This window comes from Falco peregrinus, chromosome 9, assembly GCF_023634155.1.
Source record: "Falco peregrinus isolate bFalPer1 chromosome 9, bFalPer1.pri, whole genome shotgun sequence".
Classification (NCBI taxonomy): domain Eukaryota; kingdom Metazoa; phylum Chordata; class Aves; order Falconiformes; family Falconidae; genus Falco; species Falco peregrinus.
Window position 1 is genome coordinate 23,151,286 of NC_073729.1, and position 26,333 is coordinate 23,177,618.

Genomic DNA, 26,333 nt, shown 5'->3' on the forward strand with positions numbered 1-26,333 from the left:
CACGACCTAGTGCAAACAACCACAAGCTGTATTTTTGTCACACGGGCTGCTTTTAAGTTACAGCACATCGAGGTAACAGTCAACACGGTCCAACTTTCACATCATTCCAGGATATAAAAGATTTAAGTACAATACATTTCCACTGGATGAAGCCATGGAGGAGGAAAGCTACCCTGGTGCACATGGAAAACCTCATTGCCCCTGCCAGCGATCCTCACGGGAAGGGCAGTTTAACGGTCTCCTGCCCCATTTCTCTCCGTCCTATCCGGCAAAATTAACTGAGGTAACATGGAAGCTCGCAGCCACGTCCCCCAAAGAACAAAGGAGGGATGGGCACTCAGAGGATGAGGAGGAGCCAGAGACCAAGGCTCCAGCACTTGCTGAGAACAGGAAAAAGCACTCAATGCTCAGGACAGGCAACCGTCGGCCGAGATGGCTCCAGGACAGGAGGTCACCGAGGGACAGGTGGCCCTTGTGCTTACAGACGCTCTGGCTGAGGCCCACAAGCCTTCCGTGACTGAAAGCCAGTCAATGAAATCCAACAGCAGCACAAACAAAAAACCCTAAGGATTGGCTCAGTACCTCCACTCCCCATCCATCACACTGCTGAGACAGGAGAGATTTTTGGTTTTATGGCAAAAGACCTTTCTCTCAGGAGATACTTGGGTTTGTGGCATTTGTGTAAGGCTTCTCTGCACTGCTCACCATGCATGGTGCGTGTGAACGGGGGCACAGCCTTCCCAGTATGTGCGGGGAGGTCGGCTGCTCCTGTGTCAAAGTGTGCCACCAACCCCAGAGAGGCCTCTACACAGGGAACTTAAATCTAACCTCGATAAATAAAACCAAATGTTTATTTACACCAAAGAATTCCAACACTGGATCTTTCACATATGAAGGACAAAGTATATATACACAGCAAGGGGTAGCAGGGCTGTAACAAGGGTGCTTTTCCGTTGTCAATGATAATATTTGTCCACAATTACTGATCTACCATTTCAGTTTAAGTTAACGTCTGCTCGCTCCTTCCTCTCAGTGCATATTTACAAGACTGTGAGGTAACTGGTATTCTCACCACATGGCACGTGAGGGAGGGGATGGTGGGTGAAGGTGTGGTATCGGACTTGGCGCAGTCTGATTTTTCCAGCTTTAAGTAGCCACCAGCTTGAAACCTATATAAACAATTTAAAAACAATATACCCAATAACAAACTAATTCCAGAGATCCAAGCCAAGCAACGGCAGGAAGAACTCTCCATGAGAAAGGGGCTGATTAGAGTACGGGTTACCCTACAGGAGCACCTTTCCTAGAAGGTGGCAAGGACTCCAATTGGATCAGTAACTTCATCTTTTAAGACTAAAACTACATGCAAAGGGGTGAATTGGCAATCTGGTTGGCTCCTAAGGAGACTTCATTCAATCCAATTAGGGTTTCAGATATTATCTGCACTTACACCACCTCTCCATACTGGAACTGTCTCCTCAGTGTACCCTGGCTGAGTCATGTGCAGGACATGGGGCTAAAGGTGAGTGGTACTTTAAGAATCCCCCTCCCCTGCCTCATGAAGACTTGGTTTGGTAGTCTCTGGAGAACAGCACAATCCCCCAAGGTGCAGGCTCGTGGAGGATTAATGGTGGGAACATGAAGAGAAGAGATTTCCAGCAGGATGCAAGAGCTTGGAAATGCTGTTGACTCATCTTTGTTCTTAAATGAGGAGTAATTTTTTTTTTGGGGGGGGGGGGGGGGAATGGGGAGGGGAGGGGGAAAACCAAAAAACTGTCCGAGAAATATTCCATCTGTAGGTATTTTTCAGGGAATCCCCTGAGTTACGAAAAGTTCAAGTAAAAAAAGAAAAATCAGCCTATAATAATTTTGTATATAATGACTGAACTACTATAAATCCACAAGCAACAGTTCAGACACGGTGCCTCCAAAGCGTTCATCCCCTCCCTTCCCCTGCCAGGCACGAGCTGCATCCTGAGGAGAGGTGGAGGGGGAAACCTCTTCCCCACCTGACTCAGCTCAGGCAGCAGGAGACAGAGCCCATCACTACTGCTGAGCGCCTGCAGCAGCTGGAACGGGCATCCCCAGAGTGGTGGTGGCAGAAATGACAGGTGAGCCTGCTAGAGGTCCAAGGGGTGAAGGTGTTGGCACTGAAGAAATCCCTGGAAGAGAGACAGGTAAGCAGGAATTAGCACGAAACCAGTGCATCTCTATCTAGGACAGCTCAGCTTCTTAAATGAAGCGGTATCATTGCAGGTCAGTTTGCTGCCGCTTTGTTACATTTTCCAAGCTGCCAAAACAAGCTGAGATTAAAGATCTGTCACTGTTCTCTGCAGCCCCTGAAGCGCACGCAGATTTGTACACGTACGAGTGTCACTGACAGGCAGATGTGCGGCAGCATCACTGTCCTTAAAACACCTGCCAAAAAAATCCAGCAGCAAAACCCTTTTAAAAAGAGACCAGTAAAGCAGGTCAGGTTGCAGTGAGGCCTTATTTATCACGCTCTCCCACCCACTTCTTCATAGCCCTCCTTGCCCTTGTCATCAGTCCCAGGAGATGACCTAACACCCCACCTGCAGAACTCACCCTCCTGGATCCTCACATCCACACAGCACGTAAAAATGTTTTAACATGCTGACAGCAGAACTGACCTGACATCATACTCGCACTGCTGACAGGAGTGCTGCCACCTGGCATGTTGGACGAGCCCATCCGAGCCTGGTCTTTCACAATGGGATCTAGGAAGAGCATATTAATTACCTTTAGGTGCTGTGTTGCCAGACAGCAGCTGAAGCACACTGACTGCCCCGCGACCTCTGTGCTCAGCCCGCCCTGGCAAGCTGCCTGTACCAAACAGTATCAACCATCATCTACTGGAACACAGACGTTTCCACCAACTCCAGTGGGAAGCACCCAAGAAGGTACCAAGGTAACGTGATCTGCAAAAAGTCACCTAAATGATGTGCTTTGGAGTTCAGCGGGAATGCTTGACAGGAAAAGCTGAAGGAAATGAAGTTGATCTCCTTTCTATGCTAAGCAACTGCATGATTGCATAAAGCCAATCCCAGAAAAATGGGTGTAGCAAGCAGAAAGATTATCGCTAATTACAATCACATGTCATGTCTCTATACACACCCCACAGCAGCCTGTGAGTTGTAATGAGTGTTACTGGAGCTTGTTGCCTTCTGTAAGACATTCCCAACTTACTGCATCTTTATTTTTAGCTGCAGGTAAATAACACTACCATCTGAATGGAGGCAACCCCTTCCTGCCTCCCAAGCCTACTGCATCACAGACAAGGGAATTTCCAATTTTGCCCTTCCTCATGTTCAGTTCAGTAAAACCTGCATCTCTATTTGGACACAAGTTAATTCAGCCATTTGCCCAACTCTCACATTCCAAGCTCTCAGCTTTACCAATTCTCATACTTGAGAACATTTCACTTGAACATTGCCACAGACAGAACACAGATCTATACTGTTTGTTAATTACACAACTCCATTCAGCAGCAAGAAAAAAACCACCACCCCACAACCCTGAGCAAATACTCATTTTGCACCGTTACAGCTGTTTCAGAAACCTATATATCAAGATTTGTAAAAAACAGCAAGCATTTGAAAACATTTATTAGGGAAAACTACATTTTTGCTTGCAAAACCAAGACCTGAATATACCATTTGCTCAGGTACACATTTAGTAACAAAAGCAGTTAAAAGGGCCTGTTGCTCAATGAACCAGAGTTACCTGGTTTTATCAAAATGTGGGATCTGTGTACCCAAACACCTGCTGAAATTAGCATGAGTTTAGCACCAAAGCTTATTTAACACAGTGCTGCTGATTCACTGGCCTGACACGGGCATACAACACTTTTTTGCTCGGCTGGTGTAGGTGGCAGTGGCCTACTTTATCCACCACAGAGACAAGCAGCCTCAGCTCCAGTGCAATTATTTGCAAAGACCAGGCTTATTATGTTCCTGTTCTTAGCTCATATCTGCACAACCTACGGGAACTGAGATTTCCCAGAGGCAGAGGAAGAACTCTTTGGACAGCACTGATACTTACAGAAGTAGGGGTGTTCCATGGCTTCTCTCGCTGTGAGTCGTGACTGGTGATCATATCGCAGCAGCTTGTCTAAGAAATCCAGAGCTTCTGGACTCACCAGATGTTGGTTTTCACTGTGAACAAAGCGCTCCCATCGCTTACGGGAGTGTCTGTGAAAAAAAAGATACCCCAATCAGGCTAGGCAAAGGACTTCAATGCCAAAATTCCTCTTTTTTAAAAGAGCAAGAACTGCCACAGATGTCCATCTCTGAGAGGGGCTGCTGCTTGGTGCGGCAGCAACAGGGCCGAGCCACACTAGAGCACAAGGCAGCAGTACACCGTGCCTCCACGTGGCGGCACAGCCACCACAGCCCCGCACAGCAGGAGGACTCGAGTTCAGAACCAATTTACAGAACTAAAATCCCTGCTTCTGCTCTTCTTTTACACCGCCTCCACCATTAGTTCCTTGTAGTTTTAGTATGTGTCACACAAAATAACTCTGAGGGGAAAAATATGTAAATGCCATCTTATGCAGCAATTGATTTTCTGCACTGTAATTCTGAGAAAGACCATTTTGTTTTTTCCCCCAGAACACTGGAGAGAGCATTTGTCCTTCATGCTTTATGCTCCAGCAGTTCATTTACTGCCTAGATGACATTTAAAAACCTTTCCTCAAGTCCATTTCCAAATAAAAGACCATGGGAAGCACTGGCAAAAGGGATGAAAGGCACAAAGTGACAGTTCTCAAGAATCTTGGCTCCCGTAAGCGTAATTTTTTGTTTACTTCAACATCTTTGACAAAGCAGTAGCTGTCCGGGTCTATCAAGAGCTTATGAGCTACTCTGGACCTTGGCTCACCTGCCCAAAATGTCATTGAAACGTGGATCCAGTTCAATGTTGTATTTGTCAATGTAGTCATACAGGTCTTCTGTTCCCAGCACCTTGGCTATCCTCACCAACTGGGAACAAACAGAAAAATACGTCACTACTGTGAGGGTACGATAATGCTAGAGCCCATGTGAAGATATGAGCCGCATATTCCCTTGGGAGCTTGAACCTAGTCTGAACCAGTAGCCACAAGATCATCTTGTGGCTCTGACTTCCCCCGTCACATACAATCACAGGCATCATGAACACGCCTCCACTCACAGCTGGAGCTCCGTAACCCAAGGCAGCCAGGAGGGAGCTGCATGCCCTAACATCACTAAGACTTGAGACCTTGCAACACTAACTCCCTTTGTAACAAGAAAATATTCAAAACCAACAAGGCTAAGTGGTCAAAAAAGCAGAAGCTCTATAACTTGCATGCGATGGGTGAAGCACCACCCTGGAAGGGCTCTAGAATGAAGGACTGAGAACAGAAGGTCACTGTTCTTGAATGTTAGATGCCGAGCACATGTTAAAGGTTTAAATATAAAAATCTTGGCCTAAAGGCAACACATCAAAGATTTCAGAATCTGTATAAAACTGTATCAAATTCACAGTTTCTATACAGAGGGGAGGGACGGTGGATAGCAGCGAGGATTTTCCACATAACCTAACCTCAGGAACAGTCGATCTATGTACCAGAACACACCAAGCCTTAACAGAACTATTGTTACAACTTCCTAATACCTACTGAGAAGCTCATCAGTACAAAGCAATATAAATCTATTTCCATTTAATTGGTTAAATAACCTTGCACGCTTGACAGAAGGAACGTGGCTTCAAACTGAGCAAAGAAGCCATTTGAGAAATGCTTAAATTCTTCTTTGGATCCCTCGATAGAAGTGTAATCAGGAAACCTTCATTGTGCTAAGAGAACAGAGATTGTACATGACCAGCTCTCACCTGATCATAGTTGTCATGGCCATGGAAAAATGGCTCCTTTCGGAATATCATACTAGCCAACATGCAACCCAAGCTCCACATATCCAGACTGTAATCATACATCTGTACAAAACCAGAAGGACAATTCAATTTCTAATGAATTAAGCAGAACAGACTCCCCAGTACTAACAGGGTCCCCCCTCCCTCCAGTGGTACAAACACAGCCACATTACACTGGGAACAGACTGAAACATCTTCATGCCTCTTCACCGCAAGATCACTGTTCAGCTCAATGTTCCAGTTACTCAAATTAGGATACAGCAATTAGCAGAACAGCAGGTATCCTATTTCCATCTTTGTCCATACAGATATTAAAGACCAGTGGCTTTTTCTATTTTCACTGCAGACTTCAGAGTTATGAATCATTCAGAAAGATATGTTGAGAAGGGAAGCATCACAAGCAACAAAAGGAGTGGACTCCACACGGTACATGGGCAGGTGAGGAAGTGCCTTCATTCAGAACCAGCATGATCTGAAAGTCACCAGTAACACTGCTATTTCCAGCCCACTGCATTTCCATAATGCAAACTGCCATCAGATATGAGGTTGTTTTTATACCTTAATTTAGAAGTTCATGCAGTACTAGCTGTTCCCATAAGGGCTTTGTTTCATTCCTGCACCTTACTGCAATTGGAGCCTTGCTAAAAAAATACTCAACATTTGTATTCCAAGATCCATGATGATAGTTCCGAAGTTTTTGGGTCCTGAGACTACTCATTTCTTTAATTCAGAGGCTTTATAGCCACTGCTTTCTGTGATACATTTTAGAATGGACTGTCTTTAGCTTCAGGTCTCCAGATATACAAATTTCTGGTTTGCTACCTTGAAATGGCACAGACTTTCCACACAAAAGTCACTGAGAAATCCTGGTAATTCTTACCTGATAATCTACAAGGAGTTCAGGTCCTTTGAAATACCTGGAAGCCACTCTGACATTGTATTCTTGGCCAGGGTGATAGAATTCAGCCAAACCCCAGTCTATTAGTCTAAGCTAGAAATGGTAGAAAACAAAGGAAAAAGGCTCAAGGGATGCTCCAGCTCTCCACTGGCTGAATGACACTACTGGTGAACTTAAGTTTGAAGCTTCATTTACAAGTCTCCTATTTCCAATTAATTTGAAGTCGGTCAGAGAATCTGTTTAGGTATTCTCCCCTAACCTGTTATCAGCAACCAGACTAAATAAAATATCTCTCCTTACTAACCCTGTTTATGGGTTACATGTAACCCATAGAAAGAAAAGCAGCACACAGAAATAAATTTTACATTTTTCCATATAACATAAGTGCAGTCCCCCCGCCCCTCCCCCCTTGAAGATGTATGCTAGTAGCACTACAGAGAAGCACCAAAAAGGGATCCTAGTTTTCCAAGAGAAAAGCAGGACCTCTCCCTACCCTCCAGCCACTCCACATTACCTTTCTGTGCTCATGGTCAATCATGACATTGTGAGGTTTGACATCTCTGTGCATGATTCCCATGCTATGGCAGTAATCTAGAGCCTGTAGGTGACATACAAAAAACAAATGCTGAAGTCACAACAATCTTTCAAGTTCAATCATATTCAGAACAATTTCCACATATATCAAGTCTAATTAGGCAGCAAGACCTGTCTAGTGTTATATCCTGGATGAGACTCAGGGACCACAGAAAAGGCTTCTACAGCCCCCTCTAAAAGGGAGATGCCAGCAGCAGAAGTGCTTTTACTTCACCTCATGTGCTTCTTCGCAAAAATGGAACTTCAGAGTCCCTAAGGGCATAGTTACTGGGCACTTAAGATCAAACAAGCCTCCCCTTCTCTGGACTCCTAAGGAGGAAATATTTGTTTCAGAAAGATGGACAAATACATTTGACTTGCATTACATCAGAGTGCAAAATCAGCCAGTAACAGCTTGCAGTATTCTGTTTTCAGAGGCTACATGTACTTCTGATTTAGGATCTAAATTATCTCGTGTACCCAAAGGCTCTGCTAGCCTCAAAAAACCCATCAGGACTAGAATTTGTTGCAGAAACAAGGGCGAACAATTGATTCTGACTTGATATATATTTTTCCACCTAATTCTTCTGTAGCTTTCCTCCCCGATCATCCCCACTAGTGAAGTGACCACCATCTCTATAGGATTAACTGAGTGCAAATCCTAGAAATGAACCGACAAAACAGCAAAGCACCAACTTACCTTCAAAATCTCATACATGTAGAATCGAATATCATAATCTGTTAATGTCTGGTATAATTGCTGTGGGACACAAACACATTGTATCAGTGTTCAACACCCAAGAAAAACATCACATCCCTACCAATCCAGAACAACCCAGCCCTGTTCTCGGCTGCTATGGTTCTCCAAACCCATTTGAAGGAACAGTACAAGTTTCCCAAGTTACTCTGATCCCACACCCAAGACTGATCAGTCTGTTCCTCTCCCCTTACAAATCACATAGTTTACTTCCAGCTCTGCTCAGGCAGTACATTCTGATTCCTGTCACTAACTCCCTCAGGTGGCACTTGCCCACCACCAGCACGATGTATTTTGTCTGCAGATGATGTCTCAAAAAGACCGAGGGTGCTCTGCAACATTAAGCGGCTATTCCAGATTGCATTGCACAGCCATTCTTCTCCTGAGGCAGGTCAGTAGGGAAGAGGACAAAAACATTTAAATCCCTTTTCCCGTAAGTATGAAAAGCCACAGAAACAGCTGCCCACATTTAAAGTGGTCCAAATACATAGTTATACACTGAACATAAAAGTAAAATGTTCCAAAAAGGCACTGATGGTCCACAAGATAGCAGATTAATTTGCTCCAAAGGCTGGAATACCACTTGGAATCTGGACTCTCATCTTGTATCTTCTGTGGCAAAATGGTGCTAAAGGACTAATTACAAACTTCTGCCCCAAGTGTATTTCTCTTTAAAGATGGTTGCTATGTTGGAAAGAAATGTTTAAATAACCTGCCTGCCCCCTCCATACTTGCCTTTCCCCAGAAAAAAATTATGAGCGGCTTTCAAATGGAAAACATTAGAAGTTCACATCCCACACTGTACCTTAAAGTCTGTGTTGTTTACATGTTCAAAAACCAAAGCAGGTGTCCGAGACTAAAACAGAGAGAAAAGTGTTCAGTCACGTTAAGTTGAGATAATATGTTTTCATCTAGGATAATGAATTGAACTATTTTTAGACCTAAAACTGCTAGAAGCCCCTCTGCCTCAAATATACTTCTGATTCCCCTCAGAGAAAGCACAGCCAAAGCCTGCAGCCCCTGGCAGCACTGTTTGTAGAATGAATTAACTTGTCTCAGTTCACTGGTATCTCATCCTTACAGATCGTGGGGCTAAAGGGACCTGCGGGGGAAGGGCCCTCTGAAAGAAGTTAATCAGATTAAGAGCTGATCTGATTAGGCAATTTAAAAGCAGGATTTAAGAAGGGGGGGCGGGGGGGTGCGGTGGGAACAACAAAAAGCCAGATCAGAGCTGAACAGCAACTTCATCCATAACCCCAGTGTACCCTTTAAGTTCCTTCCATACTCACCACAGGATCTTTTACTATATCTGCAAGAGTGATTATATTGGGACCGCCTCGCAAGTTCTCTAAGATCTTGATTTCACGCTTGATTTTCTTCTTTTTAACAGGCTGAAGAATAAAAACCCAAAGTGTAAGAGTACTTACTGCAGTAAAGTGAGGCTAATAGGCAGCTTAACATCCAAATGACAAAAGTAGGTGACTGCAAGTCAGCAACTTACATCAGAGCCTTTGCGAGTTAAGTTCAAACAGCTAGATCTTTTTGTTACCCCAACTATGCATCACTCCAGCAAGGGCTCACATATATGCAGTCTCCTTTCTAACCATACAACCCTGACAGCTACAAACATTAGTTTCATGTGAATGAGCTTCATTAGGAAGATGGCCTATTTCTTTTAAAGCTGTCTGAACATAATTTGATAGTTCAAGCTTCTTAACTGGGCATGTGGTAAATGTGTAACTAACTATGAGAAGTCCGTGAGCTATCTGAGTGCCACTAAATTAAGATATTTCACCAATCAAGGCTGTGGAATTACCAGCATTCAGGAGATCCTGACTCAGTTTGGAAAGGTATTACATGTGTAAGGGAACATGCAGAGCAGAAATGAAAATGTTGAGGTTAGCAGCCTCCAAATCTTATCAGTGGCTTTAAAGGACACTAGTCCCATTAGTACACAGGCCTCTTCACACATTACAGCACGCCAGGGCACTCACTGGTAGTTAGAGAAGGTAAGAATGTTCTTGTCAGCTGTTGCAATGTTGCTTAGCTCCAAGTAAAAATCTGTTGTACATCGGGACTTCTTTGAGACAGAAGCTAACTCCTTACAGGCAGAGATCTGACTTAATATCCAAGTGTCGAGCTTCTATTAGGAGACTCAAAATGATAGCCTATTTCACTGAATGATGCTCCAAAACCAGGCTTTGAGGATTTCAGTTTTAGAACATTGAATGGTTTTAGACAAAGAACTGCATTTTCTAGCCTCCTGATCACCTCAAGACATATTTTATCTTTTGCCCAATCCCCAGCTCACCTTGAGAATTTTAACAACTACTTTTTCATTATTTGTAATGTTGATGGCTTCAAATACTTCACTGTATTTGCCTCGGCCTAATTTTCGAACTAGCTGGTAGTCATCTTGATTTCTGTGGAGAAAAAGAGAGTTCCAAAGAGCTCAGTCATTTCCATCACAATTTATGAACTGCTCCTTAACACTGAATCACCGCCTCACCTTCCAGACAAGGTGGATTAACTAGTGTCTTATGTCTCCTGAACACAATGACTAAGAATTAGGAGAGAAAGAAGGAGCTTTTACTTGCCCAAGTTACATTCAGTCCAGAACTTACTTCTTCTGTAGCAAGTAACATAAGCCCAACTATGCATTTCAGCATCAGCAAACTCAAGTGATCCCTTCTATTGGTCTTCTCTTTTCAGAAGCTATATTTTCCCTTGTATAGTATTGTTAAAAATCAACAAATCCAGCAAAACCAAAAATTTAAGTGCTAGCCTGTTTAAAAACAGACTAGGCACAAATCACCACTTATGCTCATAAGACTGTATACATTTCAGAAGCCAGGAACTGCACCAAAGCCGAGGGCCAAACTTAGTCTGGGCCCTGCTATACAAAAGCAGGAACGCAGAGCTATGAAGCTGGCTGGCATCACTGCTGTGATTCTGGGACGGTTTAGTCATGAGCTCAATTTAGACACCTCCTTCCTTCAAAAAGCAGCAGACATGTCTCTTCCAGTCACTCACAGAGAACTGAGCAACAAGTCACAAAATAGCATGTACCTATTTAAGTCTGCTGAGTCTCTTCACTCATCCAAGTCAGAAGCAATTTCGGATGTCTTTCATTGCTTTTCAGCCCTGCACCCAGGGCTGCTTACATTGTTTCAGAAAAGATTTTCTTCCCTCTGAAAGGGTCTGTCTCCTGACTACTAGGCAAAAATTCTTCAAACCAAACTCTTAAGGATGCTGCTAAAAATGTTCCTGCATTGCTGGGGATCTGAGATTTTGACAAGAAACACTTTTCTGAATAAAAGTTGCGATTTTAACACTTGCCATGCTCACTAGACCTCTGCCAAGGAGCATGAAAAAGCCTAACACAGCACAGGTGCCTGAACTCCCTGTGTACCACTATGCAGGATCCTACAGGGATTGATCCCACTCCAGGGACATCCACAGGCAGCACAGAGACTTACCCCCACTCAACAACATGCGACTCATAGTCCCAGTACTCCCGGGGTCTGTGTGTGTTCACATCCGTGTAAACTCTGGCCCTGCTCGGCACGGGTCCCGACATATCAGACAGGTTGGCAGGCGGAAATGATGAGATATTTGAAATCAGAGGCTACTCAAACTGCAAAGCTGGACAGAGGATAGAGGCCTCAGATTCTTACACCTGCAGAAAGAAAATAAACCAGAGGTTAAAATCTCAAGATACTATAAAAATATTTAAGTTAATCATTAAAAGCTGCTGAGAAGCAGAGGCTGGAGCTCAGCCACAGGCCTGGGATCATTTGTCAGAGCTTGAAAACAATTTGCCGGCTCTCCCTCACACAGGATGGGACTACTTGGCCCCACCAGCAAAAGTAACACCCTCCTCTTCCCTGACCTTGCAACTTTCAGCATGTAGCTTCCAACTTACGGTTGCAAAGATGACTTTCCAAAAGGGAAGAAATGCAACGTGCCCTGTTTCTGCAGACAGATTCCCTCTTTTCAGCTCCAGAGTGAAAGCAACAGCCATCAGCCACAATCTCTTCCCCATCCAGGAATAAGTCTTGCGCCATCCCATGTAGCCAAAACACTTCATTCACTTAAGGCTGCACAACTATCACCTCTTGCAATGCAAACGATGCTGCAAACAGAGCTGACAGACTGACAAGGTCACCCATACAACCTGAATTAAGCACTTTCTGAAGTTTCAACTTGTAGAAACACCACTTTTCATTTAAATCAGAACTTCAGGATTTACTTGTGATTCTTAAAAGGACTGAAGCCTTTCATGTGCTCACACACAGAGACTTGCGTGGTTTACATTGATCCATTCTGTGGAAAGAAAAAAAACACCTGAACTGATCCACCACTACTATTGCCCTTTGCACCCGCTGGAAAATGCAGGCACTAACTGAAGCATTTACATACAAAGTAAGGCCAGTCAGCTCAGAAGCAGGTTTCTGGAGAGCAGTGGAATCCAGACACTATGTCAGAGCATGGATCTTCTCAGTTATAAGTACCAGCCCACCCTTATATTAACTTACAGGCTCATATAAGAGCTTAACAGCAGTTCAACACAATAAGCCAATGTTGCTTTCCCCACAAAAAAATAAAAATAAAAATTAAACGTATTCACCTGAAACCAGCATCAGGACCAAAACTTCATTAAAACTTTATGTGAAGGTAAGACTGCTGAAGTCTGAACAGCACACTGGGGATTTTCATATTACATCATTTTTCCACATTCTGAAGGCGGCTTTGGCTACTCTGTCCATGCCCTCCTCCACGGACATCTCATTCCACCATGTCACAACAGATACCTTCTATATATAACCCAGTGCCCACCTGAAAGTGAGCAAGACTTACACAGCAGGCAGCCATGGGGTCTCATCTCTGGGCTTACTTAAAAAAGCAGCACTACCCTGTACAATGCAATTAAGTCCTACCAACTATAGCATTGTCCAGATATAGGACACTTATAGTGATAAAATACATCCACACTAATTAGACTATGAGGAAAAGTACATTCCCAATTAGCATGGAGACAAGAAAGGACATTAGGAAGATATCAGAGGCCAGTCGTCATAAACCATTCAGGGACTGAATGGCTCAGTGCTCAGAAGACTTCATGACAAACCGAGGCAGCCAGAGTTCTGCTGGGATGGGGCACCAGTTTTGGTCATAACTTTCTATAGTCAAGCCATTAAATCTGACTGTTCGAAAAACAGTGGCATCTGTGTTGGAATACAATGCTTTACCCAAATACGGAAGAAAAATTCTGCTGCAACAGTCTGAAGATGTTTCTTTGCATTCTGCTTTTCCAAAGGATTTGGTAAGCACCTCTACTTCTTCCTCCTTAGAATGTGATTTTTGCAAAAATTCTTTTAAGTTTTATCAGTATTGAGACTGATCAAAATAACTCAAAAGTAGTTTACTGTATAGACAAATATTCTAATTTCTGAATATTTAAGACAACAGTAACTCACTCCAGTTTTTATACCAATATTGTTCTACCTGAAATGAAAGGAGTGTCTTTGCACCATTCAAACCTTTCATGAGTGAAAGTTGACACACTTTAAAATGTTTAAGTACAAGAACCTCTTTGTCAGCTTTCAAGATCACTTACAAGGAAGGAAGCTGTATCGGAGCATGAAAGAGTATTGCCTGCTGCGTAGCATACGGCAGAGACAATACGACCCTCTTTATAGAAAGGCACTTAATCAGTTGGCAATGCTATAATCTGAACAAATATAATGTATATTTGCTATGCAAATCTTACCCCTTCACAGAAAAAGGGCAACTGCCAGACTGCAGGAGGAAGGAATAGCCCCATTAATCATAAAGATCTAGAAATCTGCTCAGAGTAGGCTATCAGGATACATTACACCAGAAGAAAATTCTAGAAGCAAAATCCTGCTCTATTGGCAGCATCCTGTCATTTATTCAAGGTCTGCAGCACTTCAGTCTGCTCCAAGGACCACAGCAAGAACCACTGGCTATGAAAACAGTGGAGGACCTGGGGGACACAGGTCTGATGTCCTTCACTGTGTCACACAACTTGACCAGCAGCTGGTTCTGCATTTGGAGGCAGAAACCCACATGAGCTTTTTCTGATGCGGACCGAGCCTCCTCAGGTGGTACAAGACCTTGGCAGTATGGGGGTGTTTTTTGACCTACTGACACACAAACGGTGTTGAAGGCAGCTCCAGGTAGGCAGAGCTGCAGTAATCCAGCCCCAAGGTTAAAAAGGGATGCGGCACTGTTCCAAAGTCCACAACTGAGCTGTGACTGAGGCTGTGGCCCAGTAAAGAAAGGACGAGGCACTTCAGCCAGGTGTTCAGCTAACAGAAGAATACGCAGTATTACTGAGAAAAAAAAAAAAGAAAAAAAATAAACACAGAGTCTGTTCTTGGGCAAAGTGTTGGTCCTCTAACAAAGTAACACTTTCAGAAGATTAGGCAGCAATCATCTAAGACCTCAAACCATTTATGTGGCGTGACTCAGACGCTTTGAAGTTACATGTATATTCCAAAAATGTACTTGGGCATTAACAGAGCATGCAAGTTTACTACAACACTTTTAGTACAGCGAAATTCATCAGGTTTCAAAGTTTAATCACTGTGTATTTGTTTCTCCTCATTCCATGCGCTTCTGACACTGGCTAACTTCCTCTGCCCAATACTCCTCGTGTAGGAAATAACCGAACCTACATATAAGATGACTTTAGAAATTTTAATTTTTAAGCACAACTCAGTACCAATAAAGAACATGCAACTGCTCCACCTCATCCAGCTTCACAAGATCAGTTTCAGCATGGGAAAAAATAACAAAGAAAAATCAATCGTATTATCTAAAGATAGATCAAATTTCACAGTGGGTATTTTTTGTCACATAGCTCTAGCCTAGCACAAGCTGTATGTTGTAACAGACTGCTCAGAGGACTTTTGCAGGAAATCATTGACTGCAGCTTCTAAGAATGGCACACAATGCGTATTTACAACAGTAGGTATTATCGTCTACTGCTCTTTATACAGGGACAGGGGAGAGTCTGCACAGACAGTTTGGTTTTAAAGCAAAGTTACACACATATACAAACATACCCTGCCTGAAAGGTTCTCTCCCTCAGCTCCAAACCACTAAAGAATTTGTATATACTTTGCTTTCACTGTCCCTAGAAGGGGGGACAATTCTGCAGTGGATCTGAGCTCTTTGACAGAAGGGACTGACACAAATAGGGACAAATAATGATAGGTGTGGTCATGCAAAAGTCCATTTAGCTTGCAGTTTTGAGGTGGAAAATCTACAGTATGAGCCGTGATTACGCCTAAATGAGATTAGTGTCCTGAGCTTGTTACAAAAGATGAGTTCTGTTCCTGCAGAATTCAAACAGAAAATGTCATTTATGAATTCCTGCATTAACGACAGAATAGTAGAATAATTTATATTAGGAGAAACTGATAAAAGTAATCTAGTCAAAGTAGATCTAAATAGATCAGGTTGCCATGTCCAATGTAGCCTTTAGCATCTCCAAAAACTACAATGAATCTCTGAAAATTTTAATTTCTCTAGAAGTGCTTAAATATGAATCATAACCATGAGCTTTTAGGAAATATACCAGAGGTATACAGAGAGAGGAAGACAAAGCTTCCAGTCACCATCTGACACATGCTGTTCAATGCTAAGGCTTGCCTGTGCAAGGACAGAAAATGGGTCTTTTCTGTTTTAGCACCTGTGGTGACAGCCCTTGGGAAGATGTGACCAAGTAGCATTCACATGGTAGCTATAGCAAATGAGCACCAGGCAAATTTTCAATGCTTGGTTTTCCCACATAGGCCTGCTCTTAAGAATGTCATTTAAGTATCAGCAAACTGATAATTAGCTAGTCTCTTATACAGCATCCTTATCAAGAGCACCCCAAAGGACCCTGCTCATCCTGCGTACAAAAAAATCAAAAGAACATAGTCAAATACAGCACTGCATGTACTACCAATAATTACTCCACTGGAGCGCCCAAGAGCCCCCAGTCAAGAGACAAAACCAATCCTGCTACGACCATATAGAAATTTATTAATTGGAAGATCTATTAATTAAAGAGGCCCATTCTTAGAAGTTTGAGTTATTCCAACAGTAGCCTATTATCTGAGCAGCTTGGAAAGCTAGACTTTTTATGCCTAAAGTTCAGTAAAATGGTAAAAAGCTTCTCAATGTTCTCTTTAATTTAACCCACTGTTACAAAACCCCTCCTTTTTAAAAAAGGATTTTATCATCCTTAGAATGCACTCTAATCTCAATGGCAACCTGTGCCCCCACAGAGGACTTGATCTCTTGTGAGGTATCCAATATTTACAGCACCTATACCAAATTAGTATAGGAATTTCCTACACCCTCTGTTCCTTCCAGATGTATCCATTTACAGCAAGCAGCAACGAAACATAGCTAAGAAATCTATGCAGGTTAGTTTCTGAGAAACATTACCTACTTAGCCTCTAGTAAAATTCACCTCCCTCTTTTTTTTTTTTTTCTAGTCAAAAATAACTAACACTGGAAGCTTCCCCACCCCCTCTTTTAAATGGAAATGTTTTTGGCATGGAGCTTCTCTCAAGCACGCAGCTACTCACTCAGAACCTTCAACCTAAGAAGTTGCACCAGTATGACGCAGCATACATACAGACTCCCAGTGAGCTGGAAGCCAAGAGCTTCCCAGAAGACTGGTGTCCCGAGGAACCTGCAAGTGCCATCCAAGCGATGACCTTTGTGGATGAGGTCTGGAGTATAAATAATGCAAGCAAGCACACGAACACTGCTTGACAGTGGCCTCCCTGTGGAGTGCTGTTAACAGGACAACTTGCCGTCAGCGTGAGCAGTTCCAAGTTCACCCAGAGCAGAATGAACCCAGTGCACTATGTTCAACAGCACATACACAGTGTTATTACCACTGACCCACCTGAACTCAGATTCAGTTAGTAGAGGGCAGTCCCAAAGGGGTGAGAGGCCCCAAATTGTACCAAACCCAACTCAAAGAGTCAAGAAAATATTTCCATCACTTTATCGATTCCAGATAGACTGTCCCAGACAACCTCATCTTCCTCTCAAGGAGGAAGCGAGATGCACAGATTGGTCAAACAGGTCTAGAGACTTTACTCTCACTTCTGCTTTCCCTATGTAAGCTCATTACCAGCAGTGATTATGACAGACTATGACTGTAAACAGGCTAAGAGAGACAGCAGCTGATTAATTTTGAAAAAACCTAAGCTCTCTGTCAGCTGAGAAGAGCAGAATTACAGTAAGTAGTCTGGAATCAAAAGGTTATTCCTTGCTTTTATCCACAACTGGAAGTGAGACATTACCTGAATGGCTGAAACTCAACCTCTGAAATCACGAGTGTACAATGTGCTTTATTAGTGAGAGGAAGCATTACAATTATCAGATAAAACTGATTATGATTTCGTTCACATAGGCCATTTATCCCTTGCCTGTAAGCCTCTCAGGGAAAGAGCACTCACTTCTTCAGAGTTTGGAGAATAACTAATACTGGATAGATGCCACTGAAATTAAAAGATCAAGGCATGCTTAAATACTACAGTACAGCCTGCTGGCAGCCAACATTAATCAAAACACAGTTTACCTTTAAAAGAAGGAATAACAGTAACCAACTTCATAAAAAAATACATTCTATCTCACAAAAGAAATCTGATTTGTGTATTTTCATGACACTGGAACTGCAGCAATATGAGTATGGAACAGATGACCTCCAGAAGTCCCTTGCAACCTATATTTTTCTAGGATTTTATAGCTGAAATAGAAACAAACCTGGATTAACAAAACTGACATTTTATACCCTTTCTTGAAGACCATCCACCTACTAAAAGGACAACATCAATAGAAAAGCAGATTTTATAATCTAATTGAGTTAAAAAAAAAAAGCTTAGGTTTGAAATCAAACTTTTCTCTTGGTATTTTTTTGGAATAGCACAGTCTGCTCTAAGCACATTTTTCCACCAAATTATTTTCCAGGTTTCTTTTAAATAGCTGGTTGTGTCTAGCTGTGGAGAAATAACAAATCATGATGTATAATGACCTCAACATTCTCTTAAAAAAGCAACAGGAACAGTTGTGATTAATTCAAAATAAGATATAACCAGTCACTAGGGAAAACAGTTGAAGGGTTTAGTTAAACTTGAAGACTTGGAGTAATTCTGTACTAGCAACGTACTAAAATTGAGACTGGTTCTCCCGTCATCAGCTTCACCGATTCCTCCTCCGAATTCCTCACAGCTCCTGCCAATGAAGAAATCATTCCCCTGTAATGAGGATCACAATCTACATAAAGGCCACAAAATGGCTTTACTGCAACTCCTTATTTTATAACCTCCACAGTCTTGGGGAAACCTTAACTCTCCCATTTTACAAACACAGAAAGCAATGTCTTATCATGTCTGACACCCTCCAGGTTGCCCTGGCAGTATCACTGGTGCCCACATGCTCTCCTAGCAAAAGTTTTGTCACAGTTAGTCTCCATTTTTGTTCAGACCTGTGACAGCTAAATTTTAGTGGCGCTTACACAGACCCTCTACAGATCTTCAGTATCTCTGCATGGCTGGACTACTGTCCTTTGCGAAACTTTGCTGTGGGAAACAGCAAGTGTACCTGGGCCAGAAGAGCTGGGATTTTTCTCCAGCAGACAGGAAGCTGCCAGTGATGGGAGCACTCCTCACTCCATCTCCTACGGAGTTTTATACAGAATAGCCAACTTTGAAAGCTCTTCTCTTCCCACTTCTCCCCAAAAATCAGACTCTCCCTTGTATTTTTAGAGCTAAGCTAGCACACAGAGCAAAGGCAAAGCTTTCCCTAACACAAAAAACACCAAGACTGGTCTTGGATGAGGCTGTGTAGCTGCAGGAGCCAGCCACACCAGCAAGGCACCCAAGCCCCAGCAGCTCAGTGCAGGCTCTGCGGCTTTCCCATGCCTGTGGCTTCCCTTGCCACCATTCCCAGCCTCTCATAAATCAATGTGGATATCCTCACTGCCAGCACTAAGGGCTCCTCACACAATCAAATAAAAAGGGCTACAAATGTAACCAGGAATTGCCAATCTAACCTGTCGGCACACACATACCAAAAGAAACTGATGACAATCCACTTCTGCTGGCATCTCCTCCCCACCCTGACAGTTCAGGCTGAGCATGGAGTGCAGGCAAGGTGGTAGGGTTTTTTTGGGAGGCACATCTCTTTAGGTCTGACCTAAAGCCAAAAAGCAAGAGCACTTGCAAAGACTTCAACAGGAAGTGATTCTTTTTCTTCTAGGATCATTAAAAAAAGTAAAGCTCCTACCACTGGAGCTTTGGACAGTATTTTCCAATAAATCAGCTGCCAAAAACTACAGTTTCTGAGATCCTGGCAACAACTGGTCCTGAAGGCTCATGGAGGGGAATGTTTCAGCACCACTACAGGCTCTTTACAGCTGACATGTCAACTGGCAGTGTCCTCTGGAAAGTTCTACCTCCCTAATTACTGCTAAGTGACACAGTTGTTTTCCTCATTAATTAGTACACACAGAGTACTGACAGGCCAATTGTTCAGCTGATTTGACTCCTACGGTTCATGTCCAGTGAGTGATTTAGCTGTAACTCAGACAACTGAACTGTACCTACCATCTGTAAAAGTTAGCATTTTCAATTTATCTGATCATGCGATTCCTAGAGGCAGGAACAGTTATCAGAGCCAAAGGATAAACCAGTGTACACTGCATGTAACTATTTCTTCAGGAAATCCCTGTGATCAGCTGTTCCCACCGAGCAGGCAATGCACTGCACACCATCTTCACTGTTCAGCTGGCATCCAGAAGGCTCAGCAAGAGACACCCGGTGTAAATCCCTGCCGGAAAGTAGAAGTTCTAACATAATTCTCCAAAAATACATCATTATTAACACAAGACCAACCTAGCCACAACTGTTCTAAAAAATCAAATGGAAAAAACCTGCTATTAAACTCCAGAAATCAGTATCTATTATGCATTGGGTACCCTAACACAACACACCAAGTGCTGGGTTTATACAGCTACAGTCAGAAGGGCAGTTCTCCCAGACCTTGCAAGTGATGTAAGTGTACTGACTAGAGTTTTAATATTTTACACCCGTGTTTTGGAGATTAACTGAAGCCTGATGACCACAGCATTCATCACTCGGTGTAACCCAGCAGCGACATGAATGTTGAACCCACCCTTGCCACACCAAACAAACCCACACCACTGTTGGCCACATACAAAGACAAGTTTGTCCATCTCCACAGCATCACCTTTAAACCTTGCAGTCACCCAACAAAATCACTGTGCAGCACTAAGTCATGGCTTAGGACGAATATATATTTATATGCCTGGTAAGATGCATACATTGGACATATGCCTGGATGCTAGACGTTCTAAAATACCAAAACTTGTAACTTAATTTGTAAACTCAGTTGAAATAAATCTGAATGCTGCACAACTTCCTCCGTGAGCAAAAAGCCCTCCTTTTCCTTCTGGAGTACAATCAAAGTGCTGCTTAATCTGCAGAAGGCAAGGCTGGAATTTAACAGCACATAGGTAACAGATAAAGAAATCTGTGACAAAACTTGTAAGAGAAGAAACATTGCAGGAGTTCTTGCTTTTCTACACTGGAAATTAATTTGTTGTGTGCATCCACACTCAACCATTTTCAGATCACTAAAAATCTTTACTGACAACTCATGCACATGTGTCAAAGATGCACTGAGAAACTGTCTTCTCTGAGGGCTTTGGCAAGAACACAGGACAGACACCATTTCACCTCCCTGGACACATACGAGGACTTCGGGAGCACTTCTTCAGGACATGGCGAGGCCTCTCCCACGCAGTGAAAGCAAGTTCTGGCAAATAATTCTGTGTTAACACCACAGAACATGCTGGACTCTCCCTACACTTAGCTTAATTAAAAGACGACTACTTTACCCTTCAGTTGTTCCAGAAGGTGCAAGGGCAGAGACCTACTTCTCTGCCAAAACAGACTGAATAACTTCATTTTTCTAGGACTGCTCTTAACACTCGAAGACATGACTATCCAATTGGCAACCTGCAGCCAAATTCCACCTTGGCCCAAAACTATTTTCCACTTCCACTTAGTGGACATCTTATTCACCATTCACTTCAAGTAAATTGCCATAGTATAATCCAGCCATTAGGCTCAACAGCCTGCTTTAGAAAGCACCTCTGTGCAAATGGTGATATTCCTTAAAAATTAGGAGTTGGTTGTAAGGTGGGTAGAACCTATCTCTCAGAAATAAACTCTGTGGAGAAATATTGAAATTGTAACCTTCCAAATATGAGTCTGTGGTGGTATTGTCTTGAATCCATGAAGAACTCCGTCTCCTTTCTGCTCTTCAGCTTCCCAAAGCAGCAGCATGAAATGGATAATAAAATCATTTATCTGAATAAAACTGTCCAGAACAGTCTGAACAAAGGAGCAGGTAAGACTTGTGCCAGGCTTGCTGCTCCTCTACTGCTGACATCTAATCAGCAGAAGATATCCACGAACCATTGATCGTATGACCACATCAACAACCCCTTTTCTTATCAACCTTTCTCACCAACAGATAGGTTTGGCACCTTGATGGCAAACAGGGTCCAAAAACCAGCTTGTAAAAACACTCTGCTTTCAGCAAGAGCACTAATGCTAGTTCAGAAAGCTGCAGTTTCCTCTTCAAAACAGTTTTTCTAGGTCCAAAGGAGAACTCCTTTTCTCCAACTAGGCTCTGTAAATTCCATGACAGTCAGCTCTTGGAAGCCCCTGGAAGGAGATAGCCAAGCTCAGAAAAATTATCCAAGAGTTGTCTCGCAATCAAAACCAGATAATGTTTGTAGCCAGACTAAGTCATAGCAGTCCTTCCTGATCTTAAAATCTGTGGAGTTTATTCTCTCAAGACCCTTACGGAACAATAAAATCTAATGTGGCATCAATGTCACCCAGATAGTTTATAAAACAGATACCTTATAAAACAGATACCTTAGTGTAAGCAATTCAATAATGGAGGAACAGTGGAGGTGACAGGTCTGGTAACCCAGAAATAAATCCCTGCCTCTTCAGAAATGTGACATGAAATTAATCACACCACCACAATGTCACCCATTTGCTTCTCCTGTATTCCTTTCCCTTATTCCTCAGAGGACACGAGGAAAGATGGAAAGAGAAAACTAGTTCTGTAAGGAGAAAATGCAGAAAAAGTATTCAAGTGGAAGGTGTAAAGACACCCACCATTTAATAGAATTGGGAAAAGTTACATTCCCACCCCTCTTATCACAGCAGAAACAGTTCCTTTCTCTAAAACTCCACAAATCTATAAATAACCCCCTTTCCGCATCCCATATTCTCAAGATTCCTACCTCAAACCCATTTCATGCCTGTGTACCTAAGCTGCACTACTTGAAAATACCTCAAATCTCAAAGACTAAAGTCTTTCCATGTCTCACCTTCAGGAAACAGTATTTTACCAAGTCTTTCCCCAGTAATCCCTACTCACAGGTCTGCATCTTCGTTCTCACATTTCATCAGCTTTTTTCAAGTAAACTAGTACTATTAACCGGCCCTGCACAAAACTAAACCCTGTTTAACATCATGAAACATTTCACAATCAAATTTTCTCCACATTTGCTGGAAACCTACCGCCAATTTTACTGTCTCTCTTCCAAAGAGCCATATTCCCAACAAAACCCATTTCTCCTCAACCCATGAACTCCTGTGCCCTGCCAAACCCAGAGAACCTGTTCTGAATCTCCCACTTAGAAGTCTCTGCTTTCTCCTCCAGCATTGGACTCTCTCACCACATTTTTCCATACTCTGTGCTTTATTCCCACTGCAGCAGGTTACCTAGCTATTCAGCTACATTAACTTCCCCTCCTGCCTTGGCTGTAGCAAAACCTTACCTTCCTTGCTCCAGGGTTGATGTTACCTTCCTCAACCTTGTTTCAATTCCTTGTGGGCAGCGGTCAACTTGGCAAGCTCAGTGGTCTAAGGTGCAGGAGGTATACACTGAACTCCCTGCCACCACCCACATTGGGAACTAGAAGACAGCAAGGTTTTACTAATAATGCATAAATTATAGAAATTATACTACCAGGTAACAGAGAAAGGTGAAAAATGAGGAAATCTCTCTCCATTGCCAAGATGAAAGGGATGTATCACTGCCCACCACCAAAGATCTACATACTTCATACTCAGGCAAAGGTCTGAATCTTTACGATAAACTTCTCTGCCATGAGGCATCCAAAGAGCCAGACTTCGAGCCACAAGATCTTCTCCAGGGGCGGAACACAGACTGCTCTGTGCATGGGATCCAACACTATTTAGCTGGTGGGAGGTGCATCCCATTCCAGTTTTCTTTTTCCAGTTATAGACACAGTGTGTGTCTCCACAGGAGACATACTGCTGTTGGTATGTTTTACCCAGACATTGCATTGTGCTGTAAGAATTGTAATGTTACCCTAACCCTAGTCTTAGGGCTCAAGAAGGAGCTGATCAAGCTACACACTTTCCCCAAATGCTGCCTGAAGCCTTCCCACACTCAGTCTCCCCTCTCCTAGCATAATCTTTGCCCTTTTCTACATCATGCTGACATGAGTTATGCATGGGATGTGTGATTTCTCTGCACCTACCTATGCTACACCCAGAATCCATGCTGGCAGTCACATCCAACACCCAGGTCAAGTGGTGGTACGACGTGAACACCAGTGCTGTTCGAGTCTGAATATCCTGAGCAACTATTATGTCTTTGAAAAGAACATTGGAACAAAACCCTAAATTGCTACCTGTCCCCAACCAGAAACGCTGCTGCCTCTGTGTGCTTCTCTCTAAAAAGATGGTGTTGCGCTCAGTCACCTCCAATGGGTGCTTACCCCCAGATGCAGAACGAGCTGCTCTTCCCAAAGAGTTTATGGAGCACACTGGGGACAGAGCTTGCATGAGCCAGGTGAGTGCACACAGAGCACACTGCACAGCCACCTCCAAAGAGACATGTGCAGCACCCTTTTTCACAGCCTGGCATCAACAGCCAGCATGACAGCAGCTCCCCAAGACCCCAACCCTGTGGCAGGTTTGAACAGCACAAACCCTGTGCTACTGCAGACCTCTCTCACAGGTACTAGGGATCAGCACAGGCCCAAAGGACCACACCACCAAACAACACAGGCTCAGGATGCATAAATTTAGCTTGCAGAAGTGAGGCACATGTCCTTGTGAGTCTCTGCATAGATCAACCACTACTGTCAGCAGAAAATATACCAATGACTGAGTGTTTATAATGCAAACTTTATCAGTCGTACCCAAAGTCCTTAGTAAAAAAGAATAAAGCCATCTGATAAATGACACACATGGGGTTTCATAACCTTATCTGCCCTTACATTTACAAAGCACATTTTACCAACAGTCACACAGCCTGTTGCCCCAAGGCACAATTAACTAAATTACAGCAAGGGCAACACTGACCACCATTGCTTTCCAAAGATAAGAGCGACTGGTATGGAAATCTGTGAAAACGACCTTCTCCTCCACCCAGAAAGGCCCAGAACAGAGTCCCTGCGTGGCAGAGGGTGGGAGCAAGAAGAAACAGGCCTCCCCTTGCCCCTCCACACACCTCACCTCCCTCTGCTTTTTTGTGCAAGGCAGGGAAAAACCAAAACAGAGCCTTTTAAGTAAATAAGACCTACACCGCCTGAACGTGCGAAGTCGTAGAGCTAGGGGGAGGGGAAGGCTACCCTTCCGTGGGGCCCTGCCCTTCCTGCGCGGCCGGTGGCAGCGGGCGGCCCCAGGCCAGGCTGAGGGCAGCCGAAGCGGCCCCCCGACAGCGGCCTGCCTGCTCCCCCCTCGGGGGCACGGAGGCCCTGCCGCCGGCAGGAGGCGGCGGGCGCTGCCCTCCCCGCCGCGCTGGGCCCAGCCGTTCCGCCCCCGCGGCCACCACCGCCGCCCGCTCCCCGTCAGCGTCGCCGGCCCAGGCCCCCCGCCGCGCTTCAGCTCTCCTGAGGGGCGGCCCTGGCCCCTCAGCCCACACCGTGCCCGCAGCGGGGCAGAGGGGCGCAAGAGACACGGCGGCGCCTCCTTCCAGTCGCTCCCTCCACCCACCCCCGCCGCCGGGCCCCAGGAGGGGCGCCGGAGCCGCCGAGGTCCGCCGGTACCTGCCGCGGCCACCCGCTCGCCGCCCGCCCGCCGGCCGCACACAGACAATATGGCGGAGGCACAAGGCTCGGCCGCCAGCCGCAGGGACCAGAGCGAGGCGCGCCGGAAGCGGAAACCCCGCAGCCCCGCGGGCACGCGACGTGCGGCGGGGCGGGGCGCGCAGGCACGGCGGGGGCGGGGCGCCGCGGGGCGCTCTGGGGGCCGTAGTCCGCGGCGCAGCCGGACGGCGGTGCTAGTGGCACGGCCGGGTGGCGGGAGAGGCCGCGGGTCTTGTCCCCGCTCCCTGCCCCGGGCCCTGTCCCGGCACGGGGAGCGTGGCCACCCCGTGAGGCGAGGCGGGGCGGCGCGGCGGGGCCCGCAGCCCAGCGCGGCCCGCCCGTGTCGGCCTCCCGCGGCCCCGGTGAGGAGGCCTGGCCGTGCGCGGCGGCCGCCAGCTCCCGGTTCCCCCCCGCGGGGCTTCCGCGGGGCCGCCGGCGACCGCCCCTCGGCTGGGCTGTGCGCGGGGCCCGCCGCCAGGTGGCAACTGCGGCCTGCGAAGCCGAGCGCGGTCCGCAGCGCCCCCGGCCCGCCCGTGCACCGTGTCTGGGGGGCCCTTACCCCGGGCCCGGCCCGCCCGGCCCCGCAGCGGGGGAGCCCCGAGCCGGGCGGCTGCGGGGCCCTTGCTGCAAGAGGCTGTGCCCTCCGCAGTGCCAGTAGTGCCTGCGGCAGCGCTGGGCCCGGCGGGGCCGAGCCCCGGCCCCTTGCAGGGCCCGCTGATCTCCTGTCGTGTGTTTAGCCCCGATTCCCGGTGGTGTGGCCCAAGTTTCCCCCAAGGGCTGGCCCAGGCAGATCATCCACGGAGCCCTCATCGCAGGCTGAGCCGGGGAGAGCCTGGGGTGGAGGAAACGTGTTGGGACACAGCCGGACCCCTCTGCTGCTTGCTCTGAAACTGCACTGAGCCCCCCACCCACGGCGGGAGCTGCCCCTGCTCACAGCACCGCGGCAGCAGCGTGCCCCCAGCTCGCAGCACCACGCCGGGAGCTGC

General features: G+C 45.2%; 1 protein-coding gene across 4 annotated transcripts; it reads right to left on the reverse strand.

The window, feature by feature from the left end:
- Nucleotides 1–829: 829 nt before the first annotated feature.
- CSNK2A1 (casein kinase 2 alpha 1) lies at nt 830–25,439 on the reverse strand. Of its 4 annotated transcripts, none has more exons than XM_055814085.1 (13): nt 25,309–25,439; nt 11,618–11,817; nt 10,450–10,561; nt 9,428–9,529; nt 8,944–8,994; nt 8,082–8,141; nt 7,323–7,406; nt 6,791–6,901; nt 5,872–5,973; nt 4,900–5,000; nt 4,063–4,211; nt 2,652–2,738; nt 830–2,162 (listed from the first exon to the last, which is right to left on the reverse strand). In XM_055814085.1, the coding sequence occupies exons 2-13, from the start codon at nt 11,716–11,718 to the stop codon at nt 2,047–2,049; spliced, it is 1,176 nt and encodes a 391-aa protein (XP_055670060.1). In that variant the 5' UTR covers nt 11,719–11,817; nt 25,309–25,439; the 3' UTR covers nt 830–2,046. The 4 variants fall into 4 exon arrangements, with proteins under 4 accessions (XP_055670060.1, XP_055670062.1, XP_027645929.1 ...); XM_055814087.1 differs by lacking the exon at nt 25,309–25,439 and adding an exon at nt 25,256–25,277; XM_027790128.2 differs by lacking the exon at nt 25,309–25,439 and adding an exon at nt 19,784–19,982.
- Between the last annotated feature and the right edge of the window lie 894 nt (nt 25,440–26,333).

Excerpts from the sequence above, each read along its gene's own strand:
- CSNK2A1 (XM_055814085.1), bottom strand. The coding sequence starts at position 11,718 with ATGTCGGGACCCGTGCCGAGCAGGGCCAGAGTTTACACGGATGTGAAC. Across the intron at positions 5,974-6,790 it reads AACTCCTTGTAGATTATCAG|ATGTATGATTACAGTCTGGA; the intron begins GTAAGAATTACC and ends GGTTTTGTACAG. Across the intron at positions 5,001-5,871 it reads GCCATGACAACTATGATCAG|TTGGTGAGGATAGCCAAGGT; the intron begins GTGAGAGCTGGT and ends GTTTGTTCCCAG.